The sequence below is a fragment of the Orcinus orca genome, chromosome 20, assembly GCF_937001465.1.
Source record: "Orcinus orca chromosome 20, mOrcOrc1.1, whole genome shotgun sequence".
Classification (NCBI taxonomy): Eukaryota; Metazoa; Chordata; class Mammalia; order Artiodactyla; family Delphinidae; genus Orcinus; species Orcinus orca.
In genome coordinates, this window is record NC_064578.1 from 7,035,357 (window position 1) to 7,050,992 (window position 15,636).

At 49.2% G+C, this 15,636-nt stretch overlaps 1 protein-coding gene across 7 annotated transcripts in view; it reads right to left on the reverse strand.

Annotated features, from left to right (window-relative positions):
* Positions 1-15,636, reverse strand: part of GAN (gigaxonin) — a 101,866-nt gene that overhangs the window by 13,313 nt on the left and 72,917 nt on the right. The window contains exons 11-12 of one of the 7 annotated variants that reach the window (XR_007474472.1): positions 12,566-13,453; positions 4,436-4,527 (exon numbers count right to left, since the gene is read on the reverse strand). The exons of 1 other annotated variant lie outside the window; for it this stretch is intronic. Coding sequence is in view for 1 of the 6 variants with exons in the window: in XM_033406415.2 (XP_033262306.1) it covers positions 13,438-13,453 (16 nt within the window). In the remaining 5 variants the exon portion in view is untranslated. Of the gene's footprint in view, positions 1-4,435; positions 4,528-10,685; positions 13,454-15,636 lie in introns of those variants that run through there. 5 more of the 7 variants (XR_004477038.2, XR_004477037.2, XR_004477039.2 and 2 more) reach the window with 5 other exon arrangements.

Genomic DNA, 15,636 nt, shown 5'->3' on the forward strand with positions numbered 1-15,636 from the left:
CAGATTGGGCGCCCAGTTCACCAAACAAGGGAGGCAGAAGGCGGTGCGTGTCGGGGAGAGAAAGCGACTGTTGAAGGAAGAAACTCTTCTTTCCACTACAGATAATACCTCTAGTGGGTGGAATGCTGGCGCCCAAAAGATACGTTCCACCCACAACTTGTCAACGTGACCTGACTCGGAAAAAGGGATTGGCAAATATAATGCAGGATCTCAGGATGAGATCCTCCTGGATTAGGGTGGGCCCTAAATCCACTGAGAATCCTTAAAAGAGAAGGGGAAACGGACAGAGACGTGGAGGAGAAGACCATGTGAGATAGAGCAGAGGTTGGAGTGACCCATCTATAAGCCAACAGATACCAAGAACTGCCGGAGGCCGCGCGAAGCTCAGAGAGGAGCCTGGGACAGATTCTCTCTTGCAGCTTCCAGAAGGAATCAACCCCGCTGACACCTTGACTTCAGACTTCCGGCCTCCTAAGCTGTGAGAGAATATGTGTCTGTTATTTTAAGGCATCAAGTTTGTGGTCATGTGTTATGGCAGCCCCAGGAAACTAGTGCCGTATCCATCTCTGCAGCCCCTTCCAGAAGGACACGGCCACAGCTGCAGGCTCCAGCTGGGCTCATCCTGGGAGCAGGCACAGACGTCACTGTTTTGAGCACTGAGCCCTTTTCAGGAGGAAAATCCCCGGGTGTGCCGTGAATACTGATGTCAGGGACCGGGATGCCGGGGCCTCGGCCCACCAGGGAAACCAGAGCATGAAATGGGGTGAGTCCAGCCATTGGCAATCCATCTGGGAAAACAAAATTCGATTTTTTTTTTCATCCATTGCACATGCAAATAAATCCCAGGTGGACTGAGGCCAGAAAGTGAGAAACAAAGCTTGGAATTATTTAGTAGAAAATATAAGACGGTATTTCTACGACGTTGGTGTAGGGAAGGATTTCTTAAACAAGATCAACCTTGGTGCTTGAAGCATTTGACTACGTTGAGATGAAAAACCTCTGTACATCAAAGGAGACCATAAACAAGTATAAAGGTGAGCCAGAGACCAGCTGAAAAGGCTTGCAATGCAGGGTAGTATCCAGGATCTACAAAGAATTCCTACAAATGAGTATGAAAGACACTCTTAACTCCAACTGAAAAATGGGCAAGGTACGAATAGGGAATTCACCAAAGCAGACACAAAATACATGAAAAGATCTCAATCTCACTAAAAATTGCGGGGAGAGGGGGCAAATCAGATGACAGTGATGTGCACCTTCATCAAATTGGCCAAAAATGAAGAATCCTGGCAATGTCAGCAGCTGTGAACCCTGAGAAGCAGGAAGGTCTATATGTCCCTGGCAAGCGTGCATTGGTGCAACCAGGGTGGAAAGCCATGGCCTCACTCGTGTCATAGGGTGAACTGTGTCCCCCGCCCCCCAAATTCATATGTTGAAGCTCTAAAGCCCAGTACCTCAGGACGGGACAGTGTTTGGAGATAGTTCTTTAAAGAGGCAATTAATTTAAAATGAGGTCATACGAATGGGCCCTCACCCAACAGGACTAGTGTCCTCATAAAAAGCGAAAAATTTGGACACAGAGACAGAAACACATAGAAAGAGAACAGTGGGAAGACTCATGGAGAATGCCATTTACAAGCACCGGGATGCCTGAGGCCACCCGAAGCTGGAAGAGAGGCCTGAAACAGACTTTCCCTCCCAGCCTTCAGAAGGAACCAACCTGCTGACACCTTGGTTTTGGACTTCTAGCCTACAGAACTGTGAGAGAATACATTTCTGTCGTTTAAGCCACCCACTCTGTGATATTTCATTACGGTAGCCCTGGGAAACCAATACAGCCACCAACCAAAGAATGGCTCATTAATTGTGGGACATCCTCCCAATGAAATCCTATATGAGAAGGAAAGCAATCTACACAAGCAAGCTGCAGAGTGACACGGACAGTATCATACCATTTACACAAGGTTGGGAAGCATAAAAAAATGCTAGATCTAGTTTTTGCAAACATAAATGAATAGAAGTAGTATGAAAACAAGCATAGGAAGAGAAACTCCAGAGAGGGGTGATATGTCCCTGGAGGGAAGAAGAAACTTAGCTACAAAAGGGCCCCCTGAAGTCGGGAGCTTCAGCTACACCTAGAATGTTTCTTTAAAAGGATTGAGAGAAATAAGGTAAGACTCATGTATTCAATAAATGCTGAGTGCCCACCAGGTGAGGGGCAGGGGTGGGACCCATGCAAAATTGCCCCCAAGCGTCTGGGTAAATGCTTCTTGATTCATACCCTTCTCTGGGCATCCATGCCCTCCTTCTCCCCAGCAGACATCACAAAAACACACAAGGTGAGTTTCAGAAGGCAGCTTTTTACCCACATCTGTGAGCGTGCATGCACGAACACACACACCGACATCAAAAAGAACAACACGACATGGCAATTTCCTCTCCCTATTATTTTTTTTTTGGCATAAAGAAACAGAAAAAATTCAGGTCCATCTTTCACATCGTGGTAATAGGAAAGAAAAGAACAAAAATACAGCAAGAAAAAAGCTGTCAGCAAGACAACAGGGACCCAGTTTTCAGCGAAAAAGGTATGCATACCCCAAAGCTGTAACCTCGCAAAGGCCCAGGAGGAAATTCAAAGAGGAAACAAATGTATGGAAAATGGTCAACCTCATGAGTGGCCGGAATCCCCACTCACAAACCCTCCCACCTGCACACGTCGGGAGCGACGGAGGTGAAAAGGCTCCTGGGGCCTGAGAATTCCTACCCACTGGGCCCACAAATGACAGGGAGCAAGTGACCCTCAGAGAGGCCAGGCGTCTGGAGTGTGGGAAGGGGCCAGGCTGAAGAAGGTCGGGGACACCAGGCCATGTGGGAAGGCCGGGGGCTCCCCAGAGATAGTCTCAAACACAGACGATTTGTGAGTGCCTCAGCCATGGGGCAACAGAGTAAGTGTCACAGAAACTATGATGAAAGCACCGCTTTACTCTATTTCCAGTTTTTTGAATAACGCCCTGTGCTGGGAAGATGGAGGACTAAGAAAAGGAGAGCTTCTGTGCACACAGGATCTGAACCATCCATGAATCACCCAGTGCCCATTTAGGGTGTGCTAGTCAGTTTCAGGCACTGGGGCTGCCCTTTCATCCAATCAGCTGGTTTCATACTTACAGCAAGTCTCTGCGGGGCATTGGTATGATCCGACCGTCATTGGACTGACCAACTTGTCTGGGTTTGACTGGGACATGCTTGACTTCAGCACGGAAAGTCCCGCATCCCAGAAAAACAGGCACGGTTGGTCACCCTACACTTTTTGGGTGAGGAAATCTGATCAGAGAGGTGAAGTGGTCGGACCAAGGCCAAGATGCCAAGCCAGGGTTCAAAGAATCCACAGTGGCACAGGTAGGGAGCAACAGAGAAATCAAGGGCACCCAGATCAAATCAACTTTGAGGGCCCTGGACACGTGCTCTTTTGGACAGAGCAGCTAAGCCTCAACACTGGGTGAGGGCTGGTGAGTTACGCAGGCCCGGCTGCCACCCATGTCAGTGTCTAGAGGGCTGTCTCCTTGTAAGGCAATTTGGCTACTTGCAGTTCGTGCTGTGAAACTGTAGAGCCTTTGACTGAATAATACTATGCTTGGAAATCTATTCTAAGGAAATTATCTCTTTTTTTATTATGATTAAAAAGCTCCTGGAGGACTTCTCCGGTGGTGCGGTGGTTAAGAATCTACTTGCCAATGCAGGGGACATGGGTTCAATTCCTGGTCCGGGAAGATCTCACATGCCGCGGAGCAACTAAGCCCGTGCGTCACAACTACTGAGCCTGCACTCTACAGCCTGTGAGCCACAACTACTGAGCACGCGTGCCACAACTACTAAGCCCGTGTGCCACAACTACTGAAGCCCATGCAGCTAGAGCCCGTGCTCCACAACAAGAGAAGCCACCGCAATAAGAAGCCCACACACCACAACGAAGAGTAGCCCCCACTCACCACAACTACAGAAAGCCCGTGCGCAGCAACGAAGACCCAACGCAGCCAAAAATAAAATAAGTAAATAAATAAATTTATTAAAAAAAAAAGCTATTGGAGAGAAAATGTTCTCTGCAGTATTATCTGGAAGAGAAAAAAACCTGAACAGTCCACAGGGGGCGATGGCTTCGTACATCATGACCCATCTGCCCAGGGACATTGTCACACAGCCACAAAAATGTAATATGGATGACTGGCAACATGGAAAACTCTTATGATGTAGCTTATGGAACAGGATAAAAATGTCTCTTGTGCCTACAACTTTGCAAAATGCTCTTGATTGAGGACCAGGCTGGAAGGGAATATGCAGAGTGGCAGGCATGGTGGGGATAAGGGAAGATTTTTATAAATTAAAGATAGCTTTTAATCTCCTTATATTGTCTTTTCAAAAGCAAGAAAGAAGAATTTTCTGCACAGATAGGCTCATGCACATGGACAGAGACATCCCTTACCAAGACGGTCTTTGTGGTACTGGTGGAAATACCAAATGACTGGAAACAACCTGAAAATCCATCAAGGGGGAATAGTTAAATAAAAACTGGTACACCCAGGGACTTCCCTGGTGGCACAGTGGTTAAGAATCCGTCTGCCAATGAAGGGGACATGGGTTCAATCCCTGCTCTGGGACTATCCCACATGCCGCGGAGCAACTAAGCCCGTGCATCACAACTACTGATCTTGCACTCTAGAGCCCCTGAGCCACAACTACTGAGCCCTTGTGCCACAACTACTGAAGCCCACACGCCTAGAGCCCATGGTCCGCAACAAGAGAAGCCTCCGCAATGAGAAGCCCACACACCACAACAAAGAGCAGCCCCACTCACCGCAACTAGAGAAAGCCCGTGCACAGCAACAAAGACCCAATGCAGCCAAAAAAAAAAATAAACCTGGTACATCCATACAATGGAGTATTACATAGCTGTTAAAAAGAATGAGGCGGCTATAGTTACAGGACGATCATTAAGATACATTAAGAAAGAAAGGCCAAGTGCAGAAGTGTGTAGAGAATGCTACTATTTGTGTAAAAATCACACACACACACATACAGCTATACCTATATTCCTATATACGCAGAGACTGTCTCAGGAATAAACTCTGTGGAGGTCTATGGGTGCCTGGATGACACGGGTGGGAGGGCGCTTACCTCCCCTCCATGCATTTGGTACGTGTAGTGGGTTAAATGGTGATCCCCCCAACCCAGATACAGATACTCGAGGCATTCTACAGATTCAATGCAATCCCTATCAAATTACAATGGAATTTTTCACAGAACTAGAACAAAAAAATTTTAATTTGTATGGAAACACAAAAGACGGAAATAGCAACAGCAACCTTGAGAAAGAAAACGGAGCTGGACAGGCTCCCTGACTTCAGACTATATTACAAAGCTACAGTAATCAAAACAGTATGGTACTGGCACAAAAACAGAAATATAGGTCAATGGAACAGGATAGAAAGCCCAGAAATAAACCCACGCACCTATGGTCAATTAATCTATGACAAATGAGGCAAGAATACACAATGGAGAAAAGACAGTCTCATCAATAAGTGGTGCTGGGAAAACTGGACAGCTACAAGTAAAAGAATGAAATTACACCATACACAAAAATAAACTCAAAATGGATTAAAGACCTAATTGTAAGGCCGGATACTATAAAACTCTTAGAGGAAAACAAAGGCAGAACACTCTTTGACATAAATTGCAGCAATACTTTTATGGATCCGCCTCCTAGAGTAATGAAAATAAAAACAAAAATAAACAAATGGGGCCTAGTTAAACTTAAAAGCATTTGCACAGCAAAGGAAACCACAAACAAAACAAAAAGACAACCCACAGAATGGGAAAAAATATTTGCAAACGAAGCAACCAACAAGGGATTAATCTCCAAAATAAACTCATGCAGCTCTACATCAAACAAACAACGCAATCAAAAACTGGGCAGAAGATATAAATGGACATTTCTGCAAAGAAGACATACAGATGGCCAAAAAGCACATGAAAAGATGCTCGACGTCACTAATTATTAGAGAAATGCAAATCAAAACAACAATGAGGCATCACCTCACATTGGTGATCATCAAAAAATCTACAAACAATAAATGCTGAAGAGGGTGTGGAGAAAAGGGAACCCTCCTACACTGTTAGGTGGGAATGTAAATTGGTACAACCACTATGGAGAACAGTATGGAAATTCATTAAAAGAATAAAAATAAAATTACCGTATGATCCAACAATCCCACTCCTGGGCATATATCTGGAGAAGACCATCATTTGAAAAGATACATGCACCCTGATGTTCCCTGTAGCACTACTTACAATACCCAAGGCATGGAAGCAACCTAAATGTCCACTGACAGAAGAATGGATAAAGAAGATGCGGTACATGTATACAATAGAATGTTACTCAGCCATAAAAAAGAATGAAACAATGCCATTTGCAGCAACATGGATGGACCCAGAGATCATCATATGAAGTGAAATAAGTCAGATAGAGAAAGACAAATGTCATATGACATCACTCATGTGTGGAATCTAAAGAAGAAAATGATACAAATGAAGTCATCCAAAAAACAGAAACTGACTCACAGACTTCAAAAACGAAATTATGGTTACCAAAGAGGAAGCATGGTGAGGGAAGGGATAAATTAGGAGATTGGAATTAACGTTACACACCACTATATATAAAATAGATAACTAACAAGGACCTACTATATAGCACAGGGAACTCTACTCAATATTCTTTTTTTTTAAAACATCTTTATTGGAGTATAATTGCTTTACAATGGTGTGTTAGTCTACTCACTATTCTCTGATAACCTATATGGGAAAAGAATCTAAAAAAGAATGGATATATGTATACACATAACTGAATCATTTTGCTGTACACCTGAAACTAACACAACACTGTAAATCAACTATACTCCAATATAAAATCAGAATTAAATTTAAAAAAATACAGGATATCCAGGGAGCTGCTCACTGTGGCGGGGAGGGTGGGCTGGGGGTGGTGGGGGAATGTACACATCACCCTGGAGACGCAGGGAGACAGAGGGAAGCCACATGACCCAGGTCAATCGTGGAGGGGCGCTCCAGGGAGGGGTGCTCTCCTGGCCTGCCTACAACCTCCTGTGGGTCCACGGAGGCTCAAAGCAGTCCCAGAGATGTCATGTGGATTGCAACCCTCCCCCAAAGACTGCACTGTGGTTGTTCTTGTGATCCCATCAAGGGGGAGTAAGGGCTCTGGATGTCATGCAGATCCATTGGATCCAGTTCATTAGTTCATTCACTGATTCCACAAGTACTGACTGAGTGCCTACTATGTGCCCAGCCCTGCTCCAGGCACTGCTGACAGAGCCGTTACAGAGACACACTGTGAAAGAGACAAATACATGGAATCAAAGGTACGTCAGGTGCTGCTAAAAGCTAAGGAGGAAAAGGAGGTAGGGGTAGAGGGCGGGGAGAGGGGAGGGTTTGATTTTAGGTAGGACAGGCCCTTCACTTTCGTTTTAGAATGCATCAGTAGGTACTCAAAAAATATTTGATGAATGAATCGTAAAATATAAAAGGCGCAAGAGACTTTGAAGATCATCTGCTCCCAAACTCTCAGTTTACAGGTGAGGAGACTGAGGCTCCGCGAGGCTAAATCGTCAGCCACGTGTCACTGTAGCTATGAGGTGACTCAGCAAGGAAGAGCAGATGCTGGGGTCGTCTGCCTCGTGACGCCAAGGCTCCGCCAACGGCCCTCCCTGCTCCTCATTCATCACAACCTGTGGAGGGCAGGGCGACTGCACATCCGCCTGTGGCTGGAGGCAGTGAAAGCCTGTGGCGCCGCCCCTGACCCGCGTGTGGAGACGCAGGGCCGGCCCGGTGTCGGTGTCGGCGCTGGACGCTGAGCCTGGCCTCGCCTGCAGCTCTTCTCAGCAATGTCGGGGGATAACGAAAAGGTGCCCCTCTGCTCCTGGCGTGCGTTTGCAGTGACTTGGTTTACGCAGAGCCCAGCCAGCGTGTGGGGATCACGCACGAGGTCACCGATGGGCTACTGGCCGGGCCTGTGCTGGTGCCCCAGGGAGGGGCCCAGGAGTGAGTAAGCCATGCCCCCCGCTCCAGACACGGCCATCAGAGGTGCTGGGAACACGGCTCAAATATCGCAGCCTGCAGAGCAGGGGCAGAAAGTAAAGATCTGGGGGCTGTGACGGGGAAAGGGGCCTAGGATGGGGTTCGGGGAGCAGCATCGGTGATGGGACTTGAAGGATGGGCAAGCTGGAGATGGTGGGGGTAAGGCCAGGAGGAGAAAGCACGGCCGGGCTCAGGGGCAGGTGTGTGGTTCAGTCCAGAGTTCGGGGCTTACACCCAGAAGGGCAGGGTCATCCACGAGGCTAGTGGGGGCCTGGCTGTCGTGTCTTTGATGGAAATCCGCGGGAGGTGTTGAGCGCGGCAGTAAGGGAGAATGGAAGACGCTTCTCTGGAGGATCCGAAGTTCCGGATTCATTTCCTAGTTTCCTGTGTGACCTTGGGCGTGTCACCTGACCTCTCTGAGTCTCAGTTTCCTCACCTGAACAGGGGACTAAGAATCCTTCCTGGGCTGCTGTGAGGAGCAAGTGAGCACGGTACCAAGCAGGAGCCGCTACTAGGATTCACGTCTTTGACAAACATTTATTGGGCACCTACTGTATGCCAGGCTCTGAAGCTGACCTGGGCTTCAGTGGTGAAGGGCAAAGCCTTCTGGCTTCCTGGGGGGAGATGGACAAGTTATCAAGGCTCTCAAATTCTGGTGGGTGGGGCCTCGGGGCAGGGAAGGGCATCGCCCCAGCCTGGCGGCACTGGGGTGAGCTTCCTGAAGGAAGAGGAGACACTCCCTCGGTGAAGAGAGGAAGGAACAACGTAGGCCAAGACCCGGAGGGACAGCCTCACCCACTAGCCCCCTGTGCTCCTGGACATGTGTGCTCCTGGACATGTGTGCTCCTGGACATGTGTCCCCAGAACGTGTGTGTGTGGGAGCCACTGGCACTTGGCAGCGGCAGTGGGCAGGAAGGCTAGACGTCCTGTAGTGCGCCCACCAGTCCCCACGACCGGGATGGGCCCACGTCCCGCGTGACGGTCTGACGTCTCACCGGGCATTCATGTAGGCAAAAACCCCGCTTGAAATGATCTGTGTCTAGAATCTAACTTCATCTTACATATAAATGCAAATTTTCTTTTCCTGCCCCGTTTTAATAGTCACTGGATTTTCCAGGAACGCCACCACCATGTCAGTTGACGGAAGGTTGTTCTTTGTTTCATTTGGACATTAACCAAGAGCTGGTCACCATTCTGGAAAATCACGTCACCAACGGCCTCACCCACGGGGCACACCTGTGACTGTCTGCACTTGTGGCCGCTGCCTTCCTGGAGATCCTGGTACAGGACAAGCTTCTGATTCCCCACATCGTTTTATGACAAATTACCTTCCTTTTAATCCTCCACTTTTACGTTATAATGAGGGAATTATATCGCTGTTTTGGAAATCACACATACAGGCGAATTACATACCTATGAACTCAACTTCAGGAAAGAGAGTCACGTTACAAAATATTCGTTTTATAAAACAAGCATCGGGGGACTTCCCTGGTGGTCCGGTGGTTAAGACTCCGTGCTTCCAATGCAGGGGGCACAGGTTCAATCCCTGGTCAGGGAACTAAGATCCCACATGCCGCGCGGTACAGCCAAAAGTTAAAAAATAAATACATAAAAGAAGCGTCGGGTCTGAATGTTTGCGAGCCCCTGAGTCAGGAGACAGACAGGGAACTGGTTTTATGATGGTGTCCGCCAGGGCTGAGTGGAGGGACCAGCTAGCCTGGGGCACCCACCAAGGAGCATGCAGACCTCAGGAATGAGTCAGTGATGTGGGAATGAGTCAGGATGGGGGATCAGAACCTCGCACCACCCGCTCCAAACAGTGCCCTCAGGCGGAGATTTCAAAAGTACCTTTGCCTGGTACTGACTCATCTGTGTGCTCATAGGTGTGTCCTGGGAGAGGATCGTGATCCCGAGAGCAGCCAACTGCACCCAGTCGCCCCGATTTGGGCAGGCAAGGTGGAGGCTCCTTATGGCAAAGAAGACTTTGAAACTGAATCCACCCGGGATACGGTCGGCCTTTACGGAGGGTGAATGACCCACCAACGAGGGCAGGGAATGTCACATGAGAGACACTTCCAGACCAAATGGCAGGTCACTTCAGAGGACATGATCCAAAGCCCCTGGGTTCACCAAAAGAGGGAGGGATGGACTTTCTATTCGTAAAAAATGTGGTTTCCTTTGGGATAAATGTGCAAATATTTAAAAACTATCAAGACAAGTGTCAAATTTCCAACCTGCCTGGGACCCCCGTGGTTGGATCCCGGCTGTCCCTTAGAGGGATGAGGCTAGAGTGCCAGGCATCGGCCAGATGACCAAAGGCCTCGTAAATCACGTCAAGGAGTTGAAACTTAATCCCAAATTTAATGGAAAGCCTGCGGCGGATGCTGACCAGGGAGCAACGTGATCAGGTCTGCATCTTAGAAAAGTCAGTTTGGCTACAGGGCGGACAATGGGTAGGAGGGTTCAAGACTAGGTGAGGAGTCTCGCAGCATGCTGGGGGAGGGAGGCAGATTGTCTTAGGGGGCAGGAGATGACAGTAGGGGCCGTGTGGCGGGGAGATGAGGCTGGCCCAAGAAATCTCGGGGGTGTGGGCACACAGGTGGTCTGGACTGTCCAGGGGGGAGATGTCAGCGGCCTGGCTTAGCAAATGGGCATGTGCAACCCTTCTGTAGCCCATGCCCTGGGCAGGCACTGCTCACGCAATCCTCCCAGAAAACCTCTATAGCAGGTCCATTGTGATCATTTCCATCTGACACGACATCATTTCCATATGACATGATCGTGTCATTTTTACAGACAAGGAAACAGAAACAGAGAGCTTAAGCCCTTGCCTTGGTCATCTCAGTGGGACCTCATTCTCAGAGATTCCAGGGCTCTTTCGGAGGCAGACTGCCAGGTCTCGTGACTGATTTGTGCTAAGGAAGAATGCGTGTCTGCGTGGACTGGCCAGGGTCTCCTCAACCTCATTCAGGAACAAAGAACTCAGGTTCTTCTGTCCAGGCAACGGCCCCTAACTCAAACCTGCTCATGCTGGGAAGGTGGCCCTGCAGAGTTGCCTCGCTGAGAAATAGGTGGTAGAGTGTTCCTGGTGGGCAGCCGAGCTGGGTGGGTGCCGCCAAGGGCCTCTTGTCTGAGTGGACACAGCTGCCCCACGCAGGGAATGGACCAAACCCTCCTCCCGCCTCCCAAGGTCACAGGCAGCTCTGATCAGGGCCAGCAAGGGTGCAGGACGCCCCTCCCTTCCTGCTTCTCCACCATCACCGGCGAGAGTCACTTAAGCCCTGTCCAGAGTCCAGCGGTCTTTCTGCAGAAGACCTGGCGGGGTACCGGCTGGAGGCCAAAGCGCAGAACCTCCCCCTTCCCCCACCTCCACGCCTCCCTGGGCGACCGCGAGAGCAGGAGACGCCGGCCCTGTGGGTTTGGGGCGCCCTCTGCTGGACATTTTCCACTGTCCGCCGTGTGATGCCGGCACCTGCCTCTGGACTGGATATTTGAGTGTTTGCGGCAGGCGGGGACACGAGGCATGTGGGGAGAGGATCTTCTTTCTCCTCAAGCTGGGAAGGGGAGGCAGTCACAGGGGTAAGATGGCCGGTCCCCAGCCGATGGGAAAGAATACGCAGGGCAGATGAGCCTACGTTTTTCATTTCAATTTTTGTGTCCCCATCAATAGCGATCTGCCCTGCTGGGACCCCCACTCCATCCCTCCCACAGGCCGTCTTTGATCGCTTACCTTATTTACGAGTCACAGTAGCCCTCGATAATCACAGTACTAAAATCATTTTAATGAATATCACTGCTACTACTACTTAATTTATTGCATATTATTTATTAGCTATTGGATTCACAATAGCCCATGATAATAGTATTAAAATTATTTTAGTGGATATAATTATTCCTACTTATTTATTAGATACTATTTGAACGGCTATGCCAAATATTCTTACTTATCTGTGGGTATTCAATATTATTTGTTGGATTTGGAAATTTATTAGATACAGGATATTACTGTATATCAGATATTACTCATTGGATATTGGATTCACAGTAGCTCATAATTATAGTATTAAATTCATTTTTAATGGCTAGAACCGCTCCTCCTATTTATTTACTGGATATCTGATTGGATATTATTTGAATGGACAAAACTGACAGAACTCAGTTATGTGTCCAAGCCTCATTACCTCGTTTAATCCTCACTTCTATTATCAAGCCCATTTTTCAGATGAGAAAACTGAGGTCCCCAAAGATTAAGCCCCATGCCCAAATCACAGGTCAGCACTCTCCCACCTTCGCCTTGCGGGCCCCTCCCGCTGAGCCAGACAGCTTGCACACACACACACACACACACCCCGTCCCCCCCACCCAGCCCCAAGGCGGTGGGAAAGTTCTAACTGGGCTCTGACTAGCGCAGGGAGCCACTTACCTTCTGCCACCCGCTGGTGCAGCTCTGTCTGGTAGCTCCTTACTTGAGAAGCGGCGGAGGCGAGGGCCAGGCCTGACACATGCGCACCGGAGTTCCCGCAGCGCCTTCTGCGCTGGGGGTGGGACTTGGGGATTCCCATCACCCCTCCCTGCGTGCAAGTGAAGAAGGCTTTGGCCGAAACCATCTGTGTGATCAGGAATGTTGATTAAAGAAAGGTCATCTCTTGGCCGGGGAAGAACAGCCTCTTCCAACAACATTCTTTCAAAACAAATCCATCTCAGCTCTGTGGGGTGTGCGTCCCAGGGTGCTGGTGCTTCGTGAAGATCCCAGCACATCCTAAGGGGCCCCTTCAGGTTTTCTTTCTGGAGACACACCTGAGCTAGACATTGGGCGGTGGGGGAGGAAGGACGGATGCAGAATTAGCCCTCACTGAACACCCTCAACCAGGTTTTCCAGGCCCCGTGCAGGGTGTTTTCATTGGCTATCTCACCAGCTCATTACCCGTGGGGAGACTGAGGCACAGAAATGTTAAATGACTTCCTTGCCCAGGGTCACCCAGCTGGGGCATGACAGGCCTAGGATTTGAACTCAGACCTTTCCCACTCCAAAATACCCACGATTTCCCCATTAAAGTGACATTTGTATTTGGCCTGTGGCCTGCTTTGACTTCCAGATCTTGTTCTCCTCCACGTTTGCCCAAGGCCAGTCCTATCCTGTCTGGCAGCAATACGCAGTGTTAAGTGCACGGGCTCGGGGATCAGCCCACCTGGGATTTAATCCTGAGCCCACTACTCACCTGCACCAGGTAAATGCCTTCATCACTCTGGGCCTCAGTTTCCTCATCTGTAGAAGAGGGATAGTGATAGCAGTACCTACCTCCGAAGGATCCTGTGAAGAGTAAATGAGTTAATATTTACATATGTGAAATTCTTAGAGTCTGGTACAAGATAAATGCTCAACAAATATGGGCTTTTAATCACTGATGTAGTTGCTCTCAGCACTGGTTGCGAATCAACCCAGGAGCTTTAGAAAAATGCCAACATGTGGGTCCCACCCCAGAGATTCTGATTTAATTGGTCTCAGGTGGAGGGAGGCCAAGTGTAGGTGTCAGAGCTCCCCACGTGATGCCAATGCTAAAAGGTGAGATGAAAAAAAAAAAAAAAAAAAGGTGAGATGCACCAGGCCAGAGTCTCCATGGCAGGGCTGGTGTCCTGGGCACCCGGGATAGTGGGCGGCACCCAGCAGGTGTCAGGAAATGCTGGAGGGCTACTCAGATGCCCTGTAGGTCTATGTCACTCTATTCAACATCAAGATCACGAGTTTGGATCTCATCTCCCATCACTTAGGAGGGAGGTCACCCACTCAGACGCAGGTCATCACCCCTGAAATAAAGACAAGCTCTGTCCCATCCTGAAAGTCCCTAATCCAAACATGAAATCATCCCAACTCTACTTCTGCCAAGGGCTGTGCAAGTTCCGCCTGGACTACGCCAAGTCCCCGGAATTTCCGAGAAGGGACTCGCCCCGTTTCTTTCTAAGTCACCTGCTGCTGGCCCCTGGCTTCCCTGGAATGTGCCAGGAGGAGAAATTCAGGTCCAGTGAAGATGTTGGGGCAGGCGGAGGGCTCTGAGCTCCGGCCCACCCCTTCCAAGTCACCCAGATCCCTCTCCAGCCGAGGAGGTTGATACACGTTGACTTTATACCATTTTACAAATGACTTCCACTCTCTGGGTCTTTGTTTCTTTGTCTGAAAATACTTTGTAGGTTTCAGTGAGGATTCAAATGATTGAAGACATTAAGTGGTGGTTATTTATTTATTTTATTTTTATAAATTTATTTATTTTTGGCTGTGTTGGGTCTTGGTTGCTGTGTGTGGGCTTTCCCTAGTTGTGGCGAGCGGGGGCTACTCTTCGTTGCGGTGCGCAGGCTTCTCATTGCGGTAGCTTCTCCTGTTGTGGAGCATGGGCTCTACGCCTGTGGGCTTCAGTAGTTACGGCGCGCAGGCTCAGTAGTTGTGGCTCGCGGGCTCTAGGTGCACGGGCTTCAGTAGTTGTGGCACGTGGGCTCAGTAGTTGTGGCGCACGGGCTTAGTTGCTCTGCAGCACGTGGGATCTTCCCGGACCAGGGATTGAACCTGTGTCCCCTGCATTGGCAGGCGGATTCTCAACCACTGCACCACCAGGGAAGCCCCTTAAGTAGTGGTTATAATACAACAGTCACACCCGTTGTGACAGGGGTGGCCCAGGCGCATCACATGATGAGGGGCAGCTGGCCATGCTGAGTGGGGAGAGGGCTGCAGGGGTTCAAGGCCCAGGTATGGCCCTTAGAGGAGGGGTCAGAGGCTGGCAGAGAGCAGACAGAGAAAAGTGCAGTTGGCACCAAAGTCAGACCCATCCCCTGCTCCATAAAATGTTCCTAACTGGGACCTGATTGCAGACAGAGAACACACTCAGGGACCACCATGGGTTCTGTTTGCAGCTCTGGAGCCAAGCATCCTCATCTCTGCTCTTCTGTCCCCAGCTGCAGATCCCAAGCATGGGGACCAAGCCAGAAAATGCCACCCACCCAAGATGGCATTTCCCCCCAGAGACATCAAGGGACCCACATTTCCAGAGTTCCTCCAAGCACAGAGCAATATGCCTACACAGGCATGACGTGCATCTTGGGTAAGCCTCCCGGCAGCCTTTCAAGGAGATGCCAGCCTCTGCTCTCTGCTTTGAAGGCAACTGTGGCTTGGAGGGGTTACATGCTCCAGAATCCACACCCAAATGTGCTCAAGTGTGAAGCCACACCTTTTCTACTCTGTTTGCATGCTGGAATCAGATGTAGCTGAAGTATCAGCCAGGGGTCTAAGGGACCTCCCTACATTATCTGGTTAAAATTATATGATGGAAGATGCACAAGTCTAAGACGCACAAGTCTAAGTCACGTTCCCTTATGGGGGGACAGGTCACTCTCATCTCCAGCTTGATGTCTTGTGACAAGGGGGTGGCCTCCCAAGTCTTTGTTGGCTTAAACATTCATTTATTCATTCTTTGAGCAAATACTTATTGAGCACCTCCTGGCCATGAT